General features: G+C 35.6%; 1 protein-coding gene across 6 annotated transcripts in view; it reads right to left on the reverse strand.

Annotated features, from left to right (window-relative positions):
* Positions 1-298: 298 nt before the first annotated feature.
* SLC30A4 (solute carrier family 30 member 4) overlaps positions 299-18,038 on the reverse strand; it is a 28,803-nt gene continuing 11,063 nt past the window's right edge. For 2 of the 6 annotated variants that reach the window (XM_073800909.1, XM_019935464.3), the window contains exons 4-8: positions 6,941-7,094; positions 5,291-5,492; positions 4,470-4,575; positions 3,552-3,686; positions 299-2,935 (exon numbers count right to left, since the gene is read on the reverse strand). In XM_073800909.1, coding sequence (XP_073657010.1) covers positions 2,781-2,935; positions 3,552-3,686; positions 4,470-4,575; positions 5,291-5,492; positions 6,941-7,094 — 752 coding nt within the window. In that variant the 3' untranslated portion in view covers positions 299-2,780. Of the gene's footprint in view, positions 2,936-3,525; positions 3,687-4,469; positions 4,576-5,290; positions 5,493-6,940; positions 7,095-11,721; positions 11,832-11,890; positions 17,958-18,038 lie in introns of those variants that run through there. The other 4 variants (XM_019935465.3, XM_073800910.1, XM_019935468.3 and 1 more) reach the window with 4 other exon arrangements.

Here is an 18,038-nt window from a genome sequence, read left to right on the forward strand (position 1 = left end):
TTTTTCCTAAAATAAATCAAAATGCTGCATCTGGCCAGAGCTGTGAAACAGGTTATATACACAAGTAACTCTGATTATTTGCAAATGTTAACTGAAATACATTGCAATGAAGAACTGCCCAGTTTTTATGTTGTGATGTTTTCCGTGCAAAATTAACAATGCTTGGTATTTATACAAACAGCCACCGCTTTTCCCAGGACAATGGAAAGCCCTTTCTGAGGGCTGGCTGAGGAGTGTAACTTAGGGCTGTAACTAAGCAGGTGAAGGACAGACCAGCTGTGCAGTTCCTGGTCGTATCTGCTAAGTTCACATCCCTCTCTGTGGGTCTTGTGAAGTTACAAAAAGTTAAATCTATCAATTCTCAAATCTTACAGACCCAGTGGAGTAGAAGTACAAAGTCTATAGTCTTTGCTACAAAAAGCAAAGCACAGGAAACTTCATGTGTGCCTCACTTTAAGGAGAACACTATAATTAAAATCTACAAAAGTTTTCAGTGTTTCTGCATTTTACAAGAGGATCCTTTCAATCCTCAAATGGATTTTAGACTGTTTCATCAAATAACTTTCCAAGGAATGGGTCATTATGAAAAGTCATATATAGCTATTTAAGATAAAGGAAAGTTTACAAGAAACAAGCTCCATAGATATGAGGAACAATTAGCAAATATGGGGAAATTCATTAGCATAATTAGCATATATAACGCATATTCTTTTCGTTTCTCTTGCTAGGTACTCAAAGTCCATAAATACCCAGATGTCCACTGAAATGCCTCTCATTTATTCTTACTTGACCTCTGTATTTTAATTTTATATTTATTTTGATTTAAACAGTTTATATGCTACTGAAATTTTTGAAAAATTCAAAGCATTATTTTAAATAGATTCACAGTAAGAATCCCATAAAGGGATTCTTTTGGGAATTTTTTGGGGAATTTTTTGGGATTGAATTTTGGGAATTTTTGGGAATTTTTTGGGATTGAAATTCCCAAAATTCTTTTGGGAATTTTTTGGGATTGAATTTTGGAAAATTCAATCCCAAAAAATTGAATTGAATTTTCAATTCAATTCAACAGACACTGGGTTTTATTAGGAGCCATTAATCCTCATCAACCCTTTTATTGGATACCATCAACTCAATAAATTTTTAGGTAAATCTAGGTTTTATCTTAGGTTTATCACATAGTGAGTTTCTTGGTAGGAAGATGAAATCTGTTTCCTATTCTTCATTTATATCAGAAGTCAACTGCATGCCCACCTGGGATTTCAGTTCACAACTTGTCTAGTACACTCTACTCTGATTCTGAGGAGTCAAAGAACCATATCCATTCTTGGGATAAGAAACTGTTCCTCTTGAAAATGGATTTCTAATGTGCATAAAGATAATCTCAAAACCAACAGTTGCAAAATGAAACATGAATATTCACAGCTGCCTCTTTAACACAACTGTTACCAATTAGTTGCATTTGCTCTGAAAACTTTTATGCTTAGCCTCCCTACAACACAGATTTCATGTCCATCCCCATTCCCCTGCTTTAAAAAACACACACACAAGGTCAAAATCCCTTGAAAATTTTGTTTTCTCAGAGTAATAGCTTGTCCCAATCCCTCTGGGAGTTTCTGTTAAGGTATTATTATTGGAAAAACTTCAAAATTACATCCTAGGGTTTCTGGATTCCATGGAGAATCCCTAATTCATATCATCCAGCCAAAATTCTCTGGAGGAATGTGGTTAATCTACACATGAGAGGTGAAGGGCACACTGAACCTTAGCTTCCCAGAGTTTTACCCTGAAAGGGCTCACACAGATTAACTGGTATGGAAGCAGGAAGGAAGCAAGGTACCAAGCAAACTTTCTGTACAAAAGGTAAAGCAGTTCTTAAAAGGACAGAGGATCATTGTTTACCTTTTGCAGTCTCTTGCTGTTCTTAAAATAATTCCATGAACAACAAGTGATTTCGGGAAGACTTAAATCTGAAACTCCACACCCCATCCTCACTCCCATATTTTGTTTTAAATTATCATATAGTAATTTGAGTTTATGATTAACTTCTGCTATTCAGAATAATATTGAAAATAATTTCCTAAACAATTTAATGACAGTGACCACAATATGTAAAGATTTGGTTCTGATAAGGTTACAAATAACCAAAAATGCTAACTTTGAGATTCAAAACCCTGTAACGTCTGGAAAAAATTGATTACAAATTGTTAACAGTAAGATTAAGACTTATTTGTGAAATCAAACATTTCTGAAACTCTAGGAATACATGCTTATTCCACTCTCTGGATAATTAGTAGTACTTGCTGAAATCTGCTGAGAAATAATTTTGGTAAAAAGAGAGCTGGGTGTCAAATTCCAGAAGCTGGGTTCAAGATTACATAATAAAAAAATTCAGTTTTCCAGCACTGGCTTGATATAAAATGGCCTTTAAAAAGGATTTTTAAATGCAAATACTGAATTCTTGATGCTTCCTTTAAGACATGTACTGTCATAATTAATGAAGTACGGTCTCGGATTGTCTTCTATGAGGTATCTGTAGAGTCATGTCTCATTCTGTAAACAGTGTTTTAGAAACATCTTCATCTGAAAATCATGGTGAAGTCTCATTTTGCCATTAAACAGAAAGTAGCACTGTCAGGCTAGAGTGACTGTTTTGAGAGACCGGTGCTTGATACTGACACAGCTGTCAGGGGTTCCATTTCTCATTTAGGTGTGCATTTATTGCTCTTACATCTGTGACTGCAGGATAAATAAGGCGGTAGTCTCCAAAATGTATACAATTAGGGACTGGAACTCTGACAGTTTGCACAAGTTCTGTCCACTTCTTGCCTATAGCTCTGAAGCTGAATAGTACATTTATACATGCCAAACGTGTTCAATAATAAATGCTTTGCTTTGGACTGTACTTCCTCCCATTTAGATGAACTTCCAGGAACTGCAAGGTCAAGAAAATATCATTACTATTCATTGTATACAGTTACACATTAGCGAACAAGACAAAGGGCAAAAACAATCTTATTATACTGTGAACAGATTTTTATTAGTTTGATTTCTACCCTCTTGAAGCTATTCTGTTAGAGAAGTATTTCAGTTTACAAAGCCAGAATGACTTCTCATTATTCCAATCTCTCTATTCCACTCTTGGGTAGAGAAAAAATACTAGACATCAATTACAAGTCTTTCATCTTTTGTAGTTTTTAAAATAAACCATATACATGTATTATTTTGATAAAAAAATAAAAAGCTGTGAAATGATTTAAAGAAATAAAAACATAGAGTTTAGCTTTTCTTATATAGAAAAAACATGGTAAATATACTTTGTGCCTTTTATCTGAAGGGAAAAAACCAATTTGTAATATCTCATCAAAGAGATAGAAAATTATTGCTCTGCCAACAATAAATTGACCTGCAACTCACGTTCTGAAGAGCCTCACCCTTCCCTTAAAACATATCTTTCCATCAGAAAAGTCTTCCTGTTTAATCATAAGCACAGATGTTTAATTCCAAAGATAGAAGTCCACCAACCCCAGCATTCACCGTCAGCAACATACTTAGCTGTATGTGTACTGTGGCAGTAGGTTTTCCTGAAGTGAGAGACCAGATATTTAAATCTTCCACTGAATATACATCTTCTATTTTCATCAAAGCTTCTTTGATATAGTCTACATTCAAATGGCTTGGTACACCTATTCAGAATGTATCATTTATAAGTAAAGGTTATTTTGAGAAAACATTTATATATTACTAATAGGACATTTTTTTTTAAAAAGAAACCAAATGGCTTTACCAAATTCAGTTTAAATGAACACTTTAAAACATATTAAAACTTTAAGATAAACTATGCACACATATAGCAGGATATATACAAGAGGTTAATAAATACTTAGAAAATGTTCATTCTCACTAAAAAGAAATGTCACTCAAACCAGATGACTTCATCTAATAAACAAGCTAGGACAGACAAAAAAGAAAAACGAACATACAATAAAGATAAACCTACTTCTGAGAACTTATAGTTAAATGCTTATACTTAATATCAGTAAGGCAGGGATGTTGGAAATAGAATAGCAAGTTAAATGGGAATTACAGACTTAATAAATAAATTATTAAACATAACTGTATTAAGAATCATGAGCTGCATTCTTGTCCTAGGTCCACAGTTGATTAGCAGCATGACCTTAATGAAGTTATGTTACCTCGCTGAGCCTCAATTTTCTTGTTGGTAAATGGGAATAATAATGTCTGCCTTGCCTACTTTTCTTGGCTATTATAAGGATCAAATGGGTAATAGATGGGAGAGTGCATTGACTCTCACATGTTTTTTACATGTAAGGTGGTATTATAGACTAATAAGTATCAGTAAAAAGAAAGACATGGCTCCTACCCTGGAGTACTCCTGCCCCTCACCAACAGCCCCAATCTGATTTAGGGAAATAATAAACCCACAGTGGGGATACTAGAGATCTTACCTTCTAGTATTATAACTACTGTGTCCCATACGATTCGAAAGGTTGTAAAAGCCACAAGTAATGAAAACACATATGTACAGATGGGATCAGCAATCTTGTACTCTGGCTGAAAAATGACAGATCAAAATTGCATGATTAAATACAGACAGTCATAAAACAGTCTGTAAAGCAAAGTAAGGCATACTCTGTCCCCTGTTCTTTAGCAGGACTGGAGCATATCTTTAAAACTTGGATAATGCCAATTGAGAAACGTCTTCACTCTTTCCTAGACTGTTTAAATGCCTTTCTTTGTGAAACCTATTGTATTTCCAGAAGTTTAGTCATTTGTTCCACTGTTTTCCTCTGTGCTTTCTCTAAATCTTCCACCCAGAACCATAGACTATCAGAGCTGGAAGGAGTTTTAGCAGCCATCCATCTGGTCTAAGCCCCTCATATTAAAGAGGAGGGAACTCAAGTTTAGAGTTGAGGGACCTGCTCAAGGTCAAAGCATTAAAGGCAGAGCCAAGACTAGAACTCAGATCTCTGGATTTCCAGAGCACTCCAGTGCACATTCCAGTACCTAGCAGTTGAGTGACAAGGCTTAGAATTGAGTTCTTCAGTGAAGGCACCACCAAAGCCAACAGATAAGTTACCCCGTGAGGTTGATACTATTGTGTTTGGTGCTAATAAAAGAGATATACTGATAGTTCAAGTATGCTTGCATAATGCAAAATGAATAGGACTGGCACAGGTGTCTAGTATACTGATAAGACAGTCACCTTTAGTTTTAATGTTGAAATTAAATATATATTTTAAAATAAAAATACTAGCAATCATGTTACCTTGAATCGTATGATGTATGCAGCTATTAGCACACCAACACTCTGTACCAGATCCCCCAAGGCATGTACAAATGCAGCTCTCACTGCCAAGCTATCCTGCCCATGGTTCTGTCCACATCTAGAACCTGTGGTAGGAGAATTTGAAGGCAGGGAGTGGGAATGGGCATGATGGTGACCAGATTGGTTCAATAGCAACCCCATTCTGTTAAAAATAAAAGAAAAGATTATTATTCTTCCTAATATTATTGACAGAAATATTTGTTACTAATCAGACACTAATTCATTTAATAAATATTTGAGCACCTATTATGTATCAGGTACTGTTCTAGGTGTTGGGGTCAAAACAGTGATAAGTCAGACATATCCCTATCCCTATGGAACTTATGTTCTAGTAGAGAGGGCAGAGAATTAACAAATAAATACATAATGTACTGGTGGGCAACGCGAATGCTTTGAAGAAAAGTAAAGCATTGCAAGGAGGTGGAGAGTGATGGGGAGTGATCAGAAAAGGCCTCACTAAGGTTCTGAGTAGAGACTCGAATGAAGTCCGGAAGCAAATGGTGGTGGAAGAGTGTTCTAGGCAGAAGGAACACCAGGGCGAAGGCCCTAAGATGAAAATGTGCTGTATGTGTATGTGCTTAAAAAAGCAAGACAGCCATGGTGGCTAGAATAAAGTGAGCAAGAGTGTTGGGAGATGAGTTGGAGGGGTGGCTATGGTAAAAACTTTTGATTTTATTCTAAGTATTAATGGAGGCCACTAGCACAGGGATTGGCAAACCATGGTCTGTAGACCATAGTTGGCTCACTGCCTGTTCTTATAAGTTTTTTTTTTTTTGTAAATAAAGTATTATTGGAACACAGCCATGCTCATTTGTTTGCATACTGAATGTGGGTGCTTTTGTTCTGTAGCCGCAAAGTTAAGTAGCTGCCAAAGAGGCTGTATGGCTCTCAAAGCCTAAAATATTTATTATCTGACCCTTTACATAAAAAGTTTACTGACCCCTGGTCCAAATGATTAGGTATGTAACTTAAAGATTTTGTAGTTTTTAGGAAAAAAAGTTGGTAGTTACAAAAAAATCTTATTAAAATAAAAATATTATAAAAGTTAAAAAAAACTTTGTCCTACTTAAATTCCTGATTGTTAGGCAAACTTCAGTATACCTGAGCAAACCCATGAGAAATTTGTAATTCCAATAGTGTTTTATTAACATTTAGAAGAAAAATTAATGTACTACATAACTTTAAAATACATTAAAATATCACTGCAGGCTACTGAATGCATACATAATAGTCTCTAAGTTCACAGTACTTGAAAATATTAATGTGAAAACAATATAGAGTATATGATACTATAATGGTGGATACATGTCATTATAAATTTGTCCAAACTCATAGAATGAGTTTTACACCAAGAGAGAACCTTCAAGTGAACTACGGACTCTGTGCTATAATGATGTGTCAGTGTAGGCTCATGGTTTGTAACAACTGTACCACTCTGGTGGGGGATATGATAACCGGGGAGGCTATGCATGTGGGGGGGGGGCAGGGTATATATGGGAAAGCTCTGTGCCTTCCGCACAAGTTTGCTTTGAATCTAAAACTGCTTTAAAAAATAAAACCTATTAAAATTTTTTTAAAAATAGAGCTTACATCATATTAACTGCAACTCCAACAGCTGCGGTAATGAGCATTATATCTCCATTTATTTCATATTTCATATGGATAGTTCTTTGGACAGCTTCATACAGGAGGAATCCCATAAGTATATACACCAACAGCACACTAATCATAGCTGACAATACCTCTGGAGGGAAAAATATAAAAAATAAATACATTTGCAGAATGGTCATTATACTTTATATATACGAAATACTGTACAATCTCTTACTTATATCTTCTTTCCTCTAAGGAGATAAAAGCACTACATTATTTTTGTCATATTATTCTTCCTACTTAAAAAGTGATTAGTAGTTTGCTTTGCATCCTCCACTAATTCACTCCCACCACTCCCCGCCTTCTCCTCATCTCTTTAGTGTCAAATTATGTATATTTACAGACTATACACATGATAAAAAAATGAAAAAACTGAGAATAAAATTTGTAACATACTTGACCACAGGCTAATTTCCCCATAGACGAGTATACTTACAAATCAATAAAAAAGTGAACAACCCATAAGAAAAATGGGTAAAGGACACAAATAGTAATACACAGAAAATAAACAGAAATGGCCAATTTATCAAAATCAATCATAATACAAGAAATTCAAGTAAGAATTCCTTTTTGCCCCTTACTAAATTGGCAAAGATTAAAAAGTTTGATAACAGCCATAGTTAGCAAGGATATACTGGTGGAAGTATAAAACAGAACTATCTTTTTGGAGAGCAGTTAGTAAAACTAATAAAATTTTAAAATGCATATATTCCTTATATTCTAAAAATCTATCCAGCAGAAACACATCCAAATATATGCAAAGGTATCTACAAGGTTTTTTACTGTAGCTTTGTCTGTAGTATAAAAAAAGATCTGGAGACATCTTAAATGCCCACCAATGAGGAACTTAATGGATAAATTATGGTATATACATATAATGGGATACCATAGAGTCATATATATAAATATGTATTTTTAAAAAATTAAAGTATAGTTGATTTACAATATCATGTTAGTTTCAGGTGTACAGTAGAGTGATATATATATATTCCTCTTCAGATTCTCTTCCCTTATAGGCTATTACAAAATATTGAGTATAGTTCCCTGTGCTATACAGTAGGTCCTTGTTGGTTCATTTATATTAAAAAAAAAGAAAAAAAATCAGGCAAATTGATAATCACAAGAAAGACAGATGAGAAAATGTTATACCTGAGAAGTGAGACTAAGAGTTTGGGGAATTTATTTTTCACTTTATTCTTTTTGGTAACGCTTGAAAAGTTTTAAGTTTTTACTATAAACACATTTACCTTTAGACTAAAGAAAAACAAACCCATATTTTAAGGCATGTATGAATGCACTTTGACTCAGGATTTCCTTTTCCAGGAGTGATATACACACTCTTGCCAACTGAGCTGCACATGTGCAAAATGAGGTATGTTATGAAGCTATTTATCAAACATTGTATATAATAGCAAACAAGTGAAAACAATTTAAAAAAAGTGATTAGTAGGGGCCTTGTAACATGGAATACTATGCAGCTTGGAAAAAAACATTAGGCTGTTTATGTTCTGATAAGGAGTCATCTTCAAAATAACAGTGTTATGTGAAAAAAGAAAAGTATACAACAGTATGGTATGTTAGCATTTGTGCAAAAAGAAGAAAGAGAATATATAAATAATGATCTGTACATGTAAACTCTGGAAGAATATACAAAATACTGATAAAAACTGATTATGAGGAAAATGGGTGGCTAGGAGACAGGGATGACTTTGCACTATATATGCTTTTATACCATGTGAGTTTTCTACCATGTGAGTATGAAGTAGAAATAATTTTATATGTTTTCAAAATAATAAAAATAGGGCAATGTACATTTTAAAATAATTATTATATAAAACTAGTGTTGACACTCAAAACAATAATAGCAAGAAAATACACAAATTTTTTTTCTTTAAAGAAACCAGATATTAAACTTTTAAGTGTTAAAAGTTAAAACAATCTGGAAAATTGTTATCTGGGTCAACTCATTGCTCAAAGGTTAAAGGCAGTTCAAGTATATTGGACTATGATCATTTTTATTCCACCTCATAAATTGCAACACAGAAAAACTATCTAGCAGTAAAAAGTTTTTTCCCAAAGACATTTCATTAATGTAGCCAAAACCCTAATAAAATTCTGTGCATCAACAGGTACTGGAATAAGACAAAAAACATACAACTCCTATTCAAAACCATGATTCATGTATTCCTGATATACTAATTATCGTACTTCATAGGAGACACAGGCTTGAAGAAGACAGAGAAAAAAACCCCAACTGAAATATACAAAGCTGTGGAGAGACTACCATATCAAGTCTAGACTCTAAGCCCCTAAGGATATAACCAAGTTACATTCCACATCACATTTACTGTAGCATTCAGCAGAAAGTTTGGCATGTAACATGTACTCATATATTTGTGGATGGATCTGTAGACTGAAGTTAGTTAGGCTGAGCAAGGGAAGAGAAAGGGGTATATATACAATTCAGAAGGTAAAGCTAAATATGAACAATAATTATTTACTAAATCCCCCAAAACAAGAATAGGTTAAAAGAAAAGAATTAAACCAAATAGGGACTTCCCTGGTGGCGCGGTGGTTAAGAATCCGCCTGCCAATGCAGGAGACACGGGTTGGAGCCCTGGTCGGGGAAGATCCCAAATGCCGTGGAGAGACTAAGCCCATGTGCCACAACTGCTGAGCCTGCGCTCTAGAGCCCGTGAACCACAACTACTGAGCCCACGTGCCACAACTACTGAGTCTGTGCGCCTAGAGCCTGTGCTCTGCAACAAAGAGAAACCACAGCAATGAGAAGCCCGCGCACCGCAACAAAGAGTAGCCCCCGCCTGCGGCAAATAGAGAAAGCCCGTGTGCAGTAACGAAGACACAACGCAGCCAAAAAAAACACATAAATAAATTAAAAAGAAAAAGAAGCCAAATATAAGACTGAAAACACATGGAATTTCTTGTCTTAAGTTATAACTGCTGATGGCAACATATACATATATAAATAATATAAAGAAAGAAGAAATAATTTAAAAATTTTGAACTATAAAATCTCATGTACTAACGGTAGGCTCCTCATTTTACTCGTGAAGAAAGAGAACTTTAATTCTCTTTAATATTGGTATGTAAAAAATATCAATCCTTCTCAAACTCTTCTGAAAAAAAAAAAGAAGAGAACTCTAACCCTGTGTCAAGCTTGAAGCTAGCTAGCAGTTAGGACACCAAAGTTTTAAAGGTGCCTTAATCAAATTTTTAATATGAAATTATAAAGCAATATACTTCATAAAGATTAACAGCTATACAAGTTAATGACAGAGAGATGTGACTGCTTATGAAAATCTAAAACCAATAATTAAAAATTTCAAAACCCCTTGTAATTAGGTTGGCCATACTTTCCAGTTTTCCCAGATAGTTCCAAGTTATGCCTGTTATCCTGGCATAATTGTTAAAAGTGTCCCATTTAACTCTCAAAAGTGTCCTAGTTTGGATGATAAGATATATTGTTACCCTAGTAGGTCTGCCAGATAACATAGCGGATGCCCAGTTAAATCTTCATTTCAGATAAACAACTAATTTTTTCCATATAAGTATGTCCCCTGCAATATTTCAGACATACTGTCATCCTGAGAGAGAGAGAGAGAGAGAGAGCAGGCTAAATCTGGCAACACCCACATCCCAGTGATAGTTTTCCTAAACACTGAAAATGATCTTTTTGTGAACCCTCAGATAAGGCAAAACCACATTCAAAATAAAGTAAAATGAAAGTCAAACTAAAGCATAAACAAAGCTCTTGACAAGGAGGATTCCCACACTTTGAAGGCCCTAGGCCCCTGCAGCTGAAAACTCAGTTTTCCACCACACAGTTTTCACCCATGTAAGTAGCACAAAGGATCCTAATGCCTGCCCCTAGTTAAGAGTAATGGAATTCAACTGATTCCTAGAAATTCCCAAAATGACATATTAGGATATTGTTATTAAAGATATGCCTTATTCAGCAATTAATAGGAATATGCCTCATATCTAGTTTCCCTGGTGAAAAGCAAAGACATTCATCTGTTATTTTTTTATTCTAATGACCTGTCAAAATGTCTTCTAAACAGAATACTGATAAATGCAAAAGCAAAAACCTCAAAATTTTAAGTAGATTTTTAGGGCTGAGATTTATAATTGAGAAGTATAAGGTACAGTAATACCATATAGCTAAAATTCCTAATAGTAGTTGTATGATCATTCTGATAAAATGAACAAAAAGCTCTTTCACTGTGAATAAATTAAACTTTGGTGAAATATCATGAGTAGAACTAATTAGTGTTTGAATTTTTTTCATAGTATTTTAAATATGATGGAATGCAGATAAATATAGGCAGGATTTTTTTTCTCCCACAACATTTAAGAGAGAAGGAAGCTTTCAATCAACAACCAAATTATGACTTGCTCCAGTCTTCTCATTCTTGCCCTGTTGCCCTGGGCTGGTATCTGGTCACACAACATACAGTAAAATTTTTCAAGATGAAAGGAGTGCACGACAGGTGGATTTTTCATTTTCTAAAGGAGACCCAGGAACTTTCATAAATGAAACGCTGGATTTCTGTGAAAGTTACTACCCTATTCATTTTGGACAAACTTGACTAAATGGAAATTTAGCATAAATGAAAAACTCTTGAAATAGATTTTTATGGAAATTCTAGAAACCTATTATTATAGTAGTTCTAACATATTTTGCTATTTTATTCTACACACAAATAATTATATCACTCCACCTGGCTGAACTGTAGCATTGGAGGATGGAGTAAGATGAATGAATATGTGTTTTTTGTTATAACATCACTTGGGTCTTTTTTTTCAGCTGAAATATAAACAAATGTTTATTTATAGTCAATGATATAATAAAGACCAAAATATACCGTGAATTTCACATACAGAGAATAAACAGTTTTGATTTGAATGGCTAATAAATAGTAAGAGCAAAAATTAAATGGGAGAAAACACAGATGATTATCAAGTTTTGATAGGATAAAATATGAAAAATGTTTATTGCACATTTTAACACATCTATAAATTGCCAAAACTAGAGGTTTTCAAGGTTCACATGAAGAATATTGAGTCCTTCTCTGACATCCTGTTATTCTCCATCATAGTACCTTATTCTTTCTCTTCACAGCATTTAATACAATTTATGATTATGTTGTGCTTATGTACATGTTTACTGCCTGTCTCCCCACCTTATAACATTACTCATTCATTCAACAGGTAACTTTTGAGCACCTACTCAGTGTATGAGTAACAATCTGCTTCAACTATGTAAACCACACTCAACTCAAGCATATTTGCTTTTTAACGAGTGCTGCCTAGATGTACTGGCCTATCATAACTGTTATCTTTGCTAATGCTATGATGCCAATAATGTATATTTCCCTTAAATTATATTACACTTGTCTTTCTGTTGCCTCATAGTAAACATCTAAAGTTCAGGTTTCAGAGGTCTATAAAAATGAATAGGGAAGGAAAGTGGAGACATAGTCTCTCTTCTACTTTCTTTTTGCTATTTCTCTTTTCTACATTCTTCTAAAAGCAGATAGGAAGGAGAAAAGAAGGAAATCAGTGGGCTGTACTGGATTTGCCTAGGACCTCCAAACTATTGATAGTATTTTAATTTCACCTCATCCACAGATGAGGATGCACTCAGGATAAAGACATCATGTAGGATTTCAGGGGCCCACTGTTGCCACCAGAATGCTAAGCTAAACTGCAAAGTTTGTCTTTGGAGCCTCTCACCTCCTACTCTGAATCACCTCCTGTTTCCTGCCTTCATACCATTCCCTATAGCCCACACCCAAGGTGCCCAGTGTGCTCAAGTTGACTTTTGGCTATCCAGTGTTGCCCACCTCACTCATGTCTTACTCCTGCCTCAGTAAAAATTCCCATTTCTAGCATGTACCTATTCTTTTCCTATAGATGTTCATGTGATATGAAATAACTCTAAGATGTGAATATAACTAATAGGAATAACTCTTGTCAGGGGTGGGAGGAAGTTGTTAAAATGAATCACTAGGGAGAAGCATTGTGGGGCTTTTTTTTGCTGCACGTATGGGGGAAGAGATTTTTTTTTTAGCTGAATCCTTTCTGTTCCTTTAGTAAGTATCAGGAGAAAAATAACAAACTACGTAGAACTAGCATTATAACCATATACCTACCTCAGGACAACCATCATCTAGTCAGATCTGCCAAGGTCTTTGTTCAGTAGAATGACACACTGCTACTAAAGATCCCTGCACTGTCACTTCATTATTAACCTAGGCTGATGATTTTATTACCAAAGTAAATCTCGCTTTTTATTTCAAATACAGACAACTCTGCTTACTACGGTCCTTTCACATGGTCACTATCTTTATCTAATCCATGCAGTCTCTTCAGCCCAAGAACTGGAATAGTCATATAAATAAAGTCAATTACACTCATAATCCACAGAGAAAGATAAAAGTAGAAAGCAAGCAAGGGATTGGGCTGTTCTCTTTAGAATAGCATGTCCCCTGAGACATAGGCTATTCTTCCTAAGGATTTGTGGGATTTCTCCTACAGTGTGGCTTCATGAAGTTCTAAGTTTTAGTAGCTTCCAGAATAAGAAGACATACCCAAAGTCAAATAAATCCAGGCATTTAAAAATAACTCACATATAGTTCCTACCCTGCTCTCCCTCTTCCCACCAAAGAGCTGCCATTGTAGCTCAGTGTAGTGTGATAAAGAAAGAAGAAAAAGAAAAACCTTGAATGATTTTACACAATCTCTGAGTTCACATGAAGGAAAGAAAGTACCAACAGAATGGACCTGACTCCTGGGACAATCAGTTTGGCTTACCCCTCAAATCTAAAACTACCTTTCTCTCGCCTTGACTGAATGATTTTTGCTAAAATAAATTTTGTTATATTGTCCCAAATGTTACCAAAGACCTGAGTTAAAAAGCACATCTTTAAAAATTGTTATTTAATCATCAGGGTGAATCATCTTATTCTCCTCCTACCTAGCTGAGACAGTTTTGCTAAAAGGATAAGAATTCCGATTAGGGGGAGGGGGGAAGGCAGGTAGTTTTGGAGCATGGAGCATTTTGAGAGATATAAAAAGTCTGGGTAAGATGATAAACTGGCAGGTAGAAGAGGGAAGGAAAAGAAGACTGGAACTAACTTTTACTGAGAATTTACTCTGTGCCAGGTACCATGTTAGGAACTTATACATTATCATCTGTATTTTACAGTAAAAACCCATACTTAGATTAAATCATTCTTCCAAAGGTCATACAGCTAGTAAAAGTGCAGATCTCAGATGTGAACCAAAGACAATTTAACCACAAAACTCTAAAAGAGGTTAAGTACCAAAACAAATAGGATCAGCCCCTGACTGAGATAAGAAGAAATTCCCTTCTGACTAGTTTCTTAATTGGTCCAAAGGACCTATAAGCCAGGCTATATAACCCAGCTATGTTAGAGATCAAATAATTTTTTATAGTTTGTGAGCATAAACAGATTCAGAATTACAGATAAATGTTTTCAAGTCCCAAATATTTTTGTCCCAAAATTTCAAAAATACTCCTACTCTCAGTTTAGAAATTGGTTTAATTTAACCCAAACACAAATGATTTGTGGATCATGAGCTATACTAGATTATCTGTTTCAGTTTTCATAACCATATTTAATCAGCTTGAATACGCAACAATTTGATTAAAGATATCTTATACAGCACTTATTAGTGCCAGACCCATGGAGTTTAATATTTTCTGTTCCTGTCCCTACTTAATTCATGGTCTAGAAGGAGACATTGTTTCATAAAAATATCTATAAAAATGTGATAAATGCTATTAGGCATGTATAAAGTGTTATGAGAAAACAAAAAGAAAATTTAGGGTATGGTACTACTGTTATCTGACTCTCATTCACAGACACACACCTCCAGGATGCTGCCTTTGCATAAGAAAGTGTGGCAGGGAGCGGGATATGAACATATATATGTATTTCCTTATACTTTCAAAAGGAAATGCTGGAAGGACAGGCCAGAAACTAATTAAAATGATTGCTAATTAGGAGTGGGGCAGGAGGATGGGTTGGAGGGGACAGAATGAAAGCGAGGCTTCTCTGAGTAAATCTTTTCTTTTAAAAAATAATTTTTGACTTTTGTGACATGTTTTACAGATTTACAAAATAAATCAACAAAGAAAAAACCAACTCCTGTCCTACCACCCATGCCATTAAAACAAAGCAAATTCAACAACACAGTAATAAACCAGAAGTTTCTTAGGGGGGATTCCTTCTGCAGTGTTCTTTAAGACCTGAATTCCCAAGTCTTGGTAGTAGAGGTCATAAGAGGCACACTATCTAAATGTGTCCAATGTAAACAAACATTTCCCTACAGAACTTAGAGAGATTACTCGTGAGGTGGTGGAATTTTACAGCACACAAGGACAGCCACTGCTTTGGTTTATAGCTTTATTCAATTCTACGTATCTTTGTTGTCTTTTTTTTTTTTTTTTTTTTTTCGGTACTTGGGCCTCTCACTGTTGTGGCCTCTCCCATTGTGGAGCACGGGCTCCGGACGCGCAGGCTCAGCGGCCATGGCTCACGGGCCCAGCTGCTCCGCGGCATGTGGGATCTTCCCAGACTGGGGCACGAACCTGTGTCCCCTGCATCGGCAGGCGGACGCTCAACCACTGCGCCACCAGGGAAGCCCCCTCTTTGTTGTCTTTTTAATCCTCCCCACATCATAAGTTTTTCTTCCATTACTTCAAAGAGCAGGATAAGTGAAATAAGTCTTATCTAGATATATCCTTATAAGCTTTTGTAATACAAAGAAGAAAAAGAAGATCCCAAAAAGGCCCTGCTAGTGTGAGGATGTGATTCCCTCCCTAGCTCTGGAAAATACCTGTCTATATCTTAACAATTCTCTTCCTTTTATTTTTTAGATGACTTAAAAAATTTTAGATAAAATTCAAATAACAAAATTCACCACTTTAACAATTTTGAAGTGGACAAATTCAGTGGCTTTTAGTATACGCACAGGCTGTGCAACAATTACCACTATCTAATTCCAGAACACACTCATCACCCCCAAAAAGAAACCCTGTACCCCTTAAGCAGTCACTCCCTTTTATTTTGTAAGTCTCTTTTTCTGAGATTCTTAATAACACAACTTTGGACCTCCCAGATTATTCTTTTATAGTTTTAAACTTTTTCTTCCTATTTTTATTTTTTTGTTCTGTATTCTGGGAGACCTTTTTTTTTTTTAACTATTTAAAAAAATTTATTGAAGTATAGTTGATTTACAATGTTGTGTTAATTTCTTCTGTAGAGCAAAGTGACTCAGTTATACATATTTATATGTTCTTTTTCATATTCTTTTCCATTATGGTTTGTCAGGATATTGAACATAGTATAGAGTAGGACCTTGTTTATCCATCCTATATATAATAGTTTGCCTCTGCTAATCTCAAACTCCCATTCCATCCCTCCCCTACCCCTCCTCCCCCTTGGCAACCACAACTCTGTTCTCTATATCTGTAGGTGTGTTTTTGTTTCATGGATATGTTGATTTGTATCGTATTTTAGATTCCACATATAAGTGATATCATATGGTATTTGTCTTTCTGGGAGACTTTCTTTTTTTAAAAATAAATTTATTTATTTATGGCTGCATTGGGTCTTTGTTGCTGTGGGTGGGCTTTCTCTAATTGCGTTGAGCAGGGGCTACTCTTCATTGTGGTGCGCGGGCTTCTTATTGCGGTGGCTTCTCTTGTTATGGAACACAGGCTCTAGGTGCATGGGCTTCAGTAGTTGTGGCTCATGGGCTCAGTAGTTGTGGCTCCCGGGCTCTAGAGCACAGGCTCAGTAGTTGTGGCGTACGGGCTTAGTTGCTCCGTGGAACGTGGGATCTTCCTGGACCAGGGCTCGAACCCATGTCCCCTGCTGGCAGGTGAATTCTTAACCACTGTGCCATCAGGGAAGTCCGAGACTTTCTTGATTATATTTTCTAGTCCTTCTATTGAAAAAAACTTTAAAAATTTTAGTAATATTTCAATTTCAAAGAGCTTTTTCTGTATGTTTCTTTTTCAAAACATTTTACTGTTTTATTATTCTGGGTATATTAATAAGATAATTGAAAACATTTTCTTCTGTTTCCTAAGTCACCTCTCTTTCCTGTACGACAAATTTTTGTCTGTTTGTTTTTTAACTTTCTTTCATGCTGCTGGTTTTTCCCATTTTCTGAAAGATCCTTGGGTGTCCGTTCACATTTAGGGTAATAGGATAGGGAAACTGTCCTTTGCAAAAGGGAAATGCTGGAAGGATAAGCCATAACTATTTAAAATGGTTACTAATAAGGGGTGTAGAGCAGGGAAGACTAAGACAAGTGTATTACTTTAGTGTGAGTATGTGGGGAACCAAACTAGAAGGCTGGAGAACCCTGAATTCTAGTATGAAAACGAATTATTTTGGAGCATCAACATTCACACTAAAAGCCTCAGCTTTCTCCAAACATTTGATTCAATTTCCTTCTGGAAGAACTATGTGGTGTTTACATGGGGGAAAATGCGGACTGCCTGAGTGGAGGTGGCGGTGGGAGGAAGGTAGGGACACAGTGGACTAGTGGGAGCAGTCTCTCATTTGCAGTCATTCAATTAGTCTTGTTTTCAGCCCCAATTCTCACTTCTGCCATCTCTGTCCCTGAGTCTTCTTTGGAGTTCTGTTGGGCTGGTCCAGTTCTACCCTAGCGTTCTCCAGGCTGTCGCTTCTTGGCTTGTTTCTTTCTTCAACCCACTCCCATCTACTTTCCAACTTCCAGAAATTTCTGAAAATGTCTTGTTGATTGATGACTCAACCATTTGCTTCTCTGTGTTGATTTGGTACCTTTTATTTCAATGGACTCTCAAATGCTGACCTCTAGTCCACCATCTTGAAGTAGTACTTTTAAGGAAAGGGAAAAATTTGACTTTCTATAGAAATGTACAGAAATACAATAGGACCAGTCAGTTCTATTTTCTTTCATCTTTTCATAGTACTTGTTATCTATGACT

The sequence above is a fragment of the Tursiops truncatus genome, chromosome 2 (assembly GCF_011762595.2).
Source record: "Tursiops truncatus isolate mTurTru1 chromosome 2, mTurTru1.mat.Y, whole genome shotgun sequence".
Classification (NCBI taxonomy): Eukaryota; Metazoa; Chordata; class Mammalia; order Artiodactyla; family Delphinidae; genus Tursiops; species Tursiops truncatus.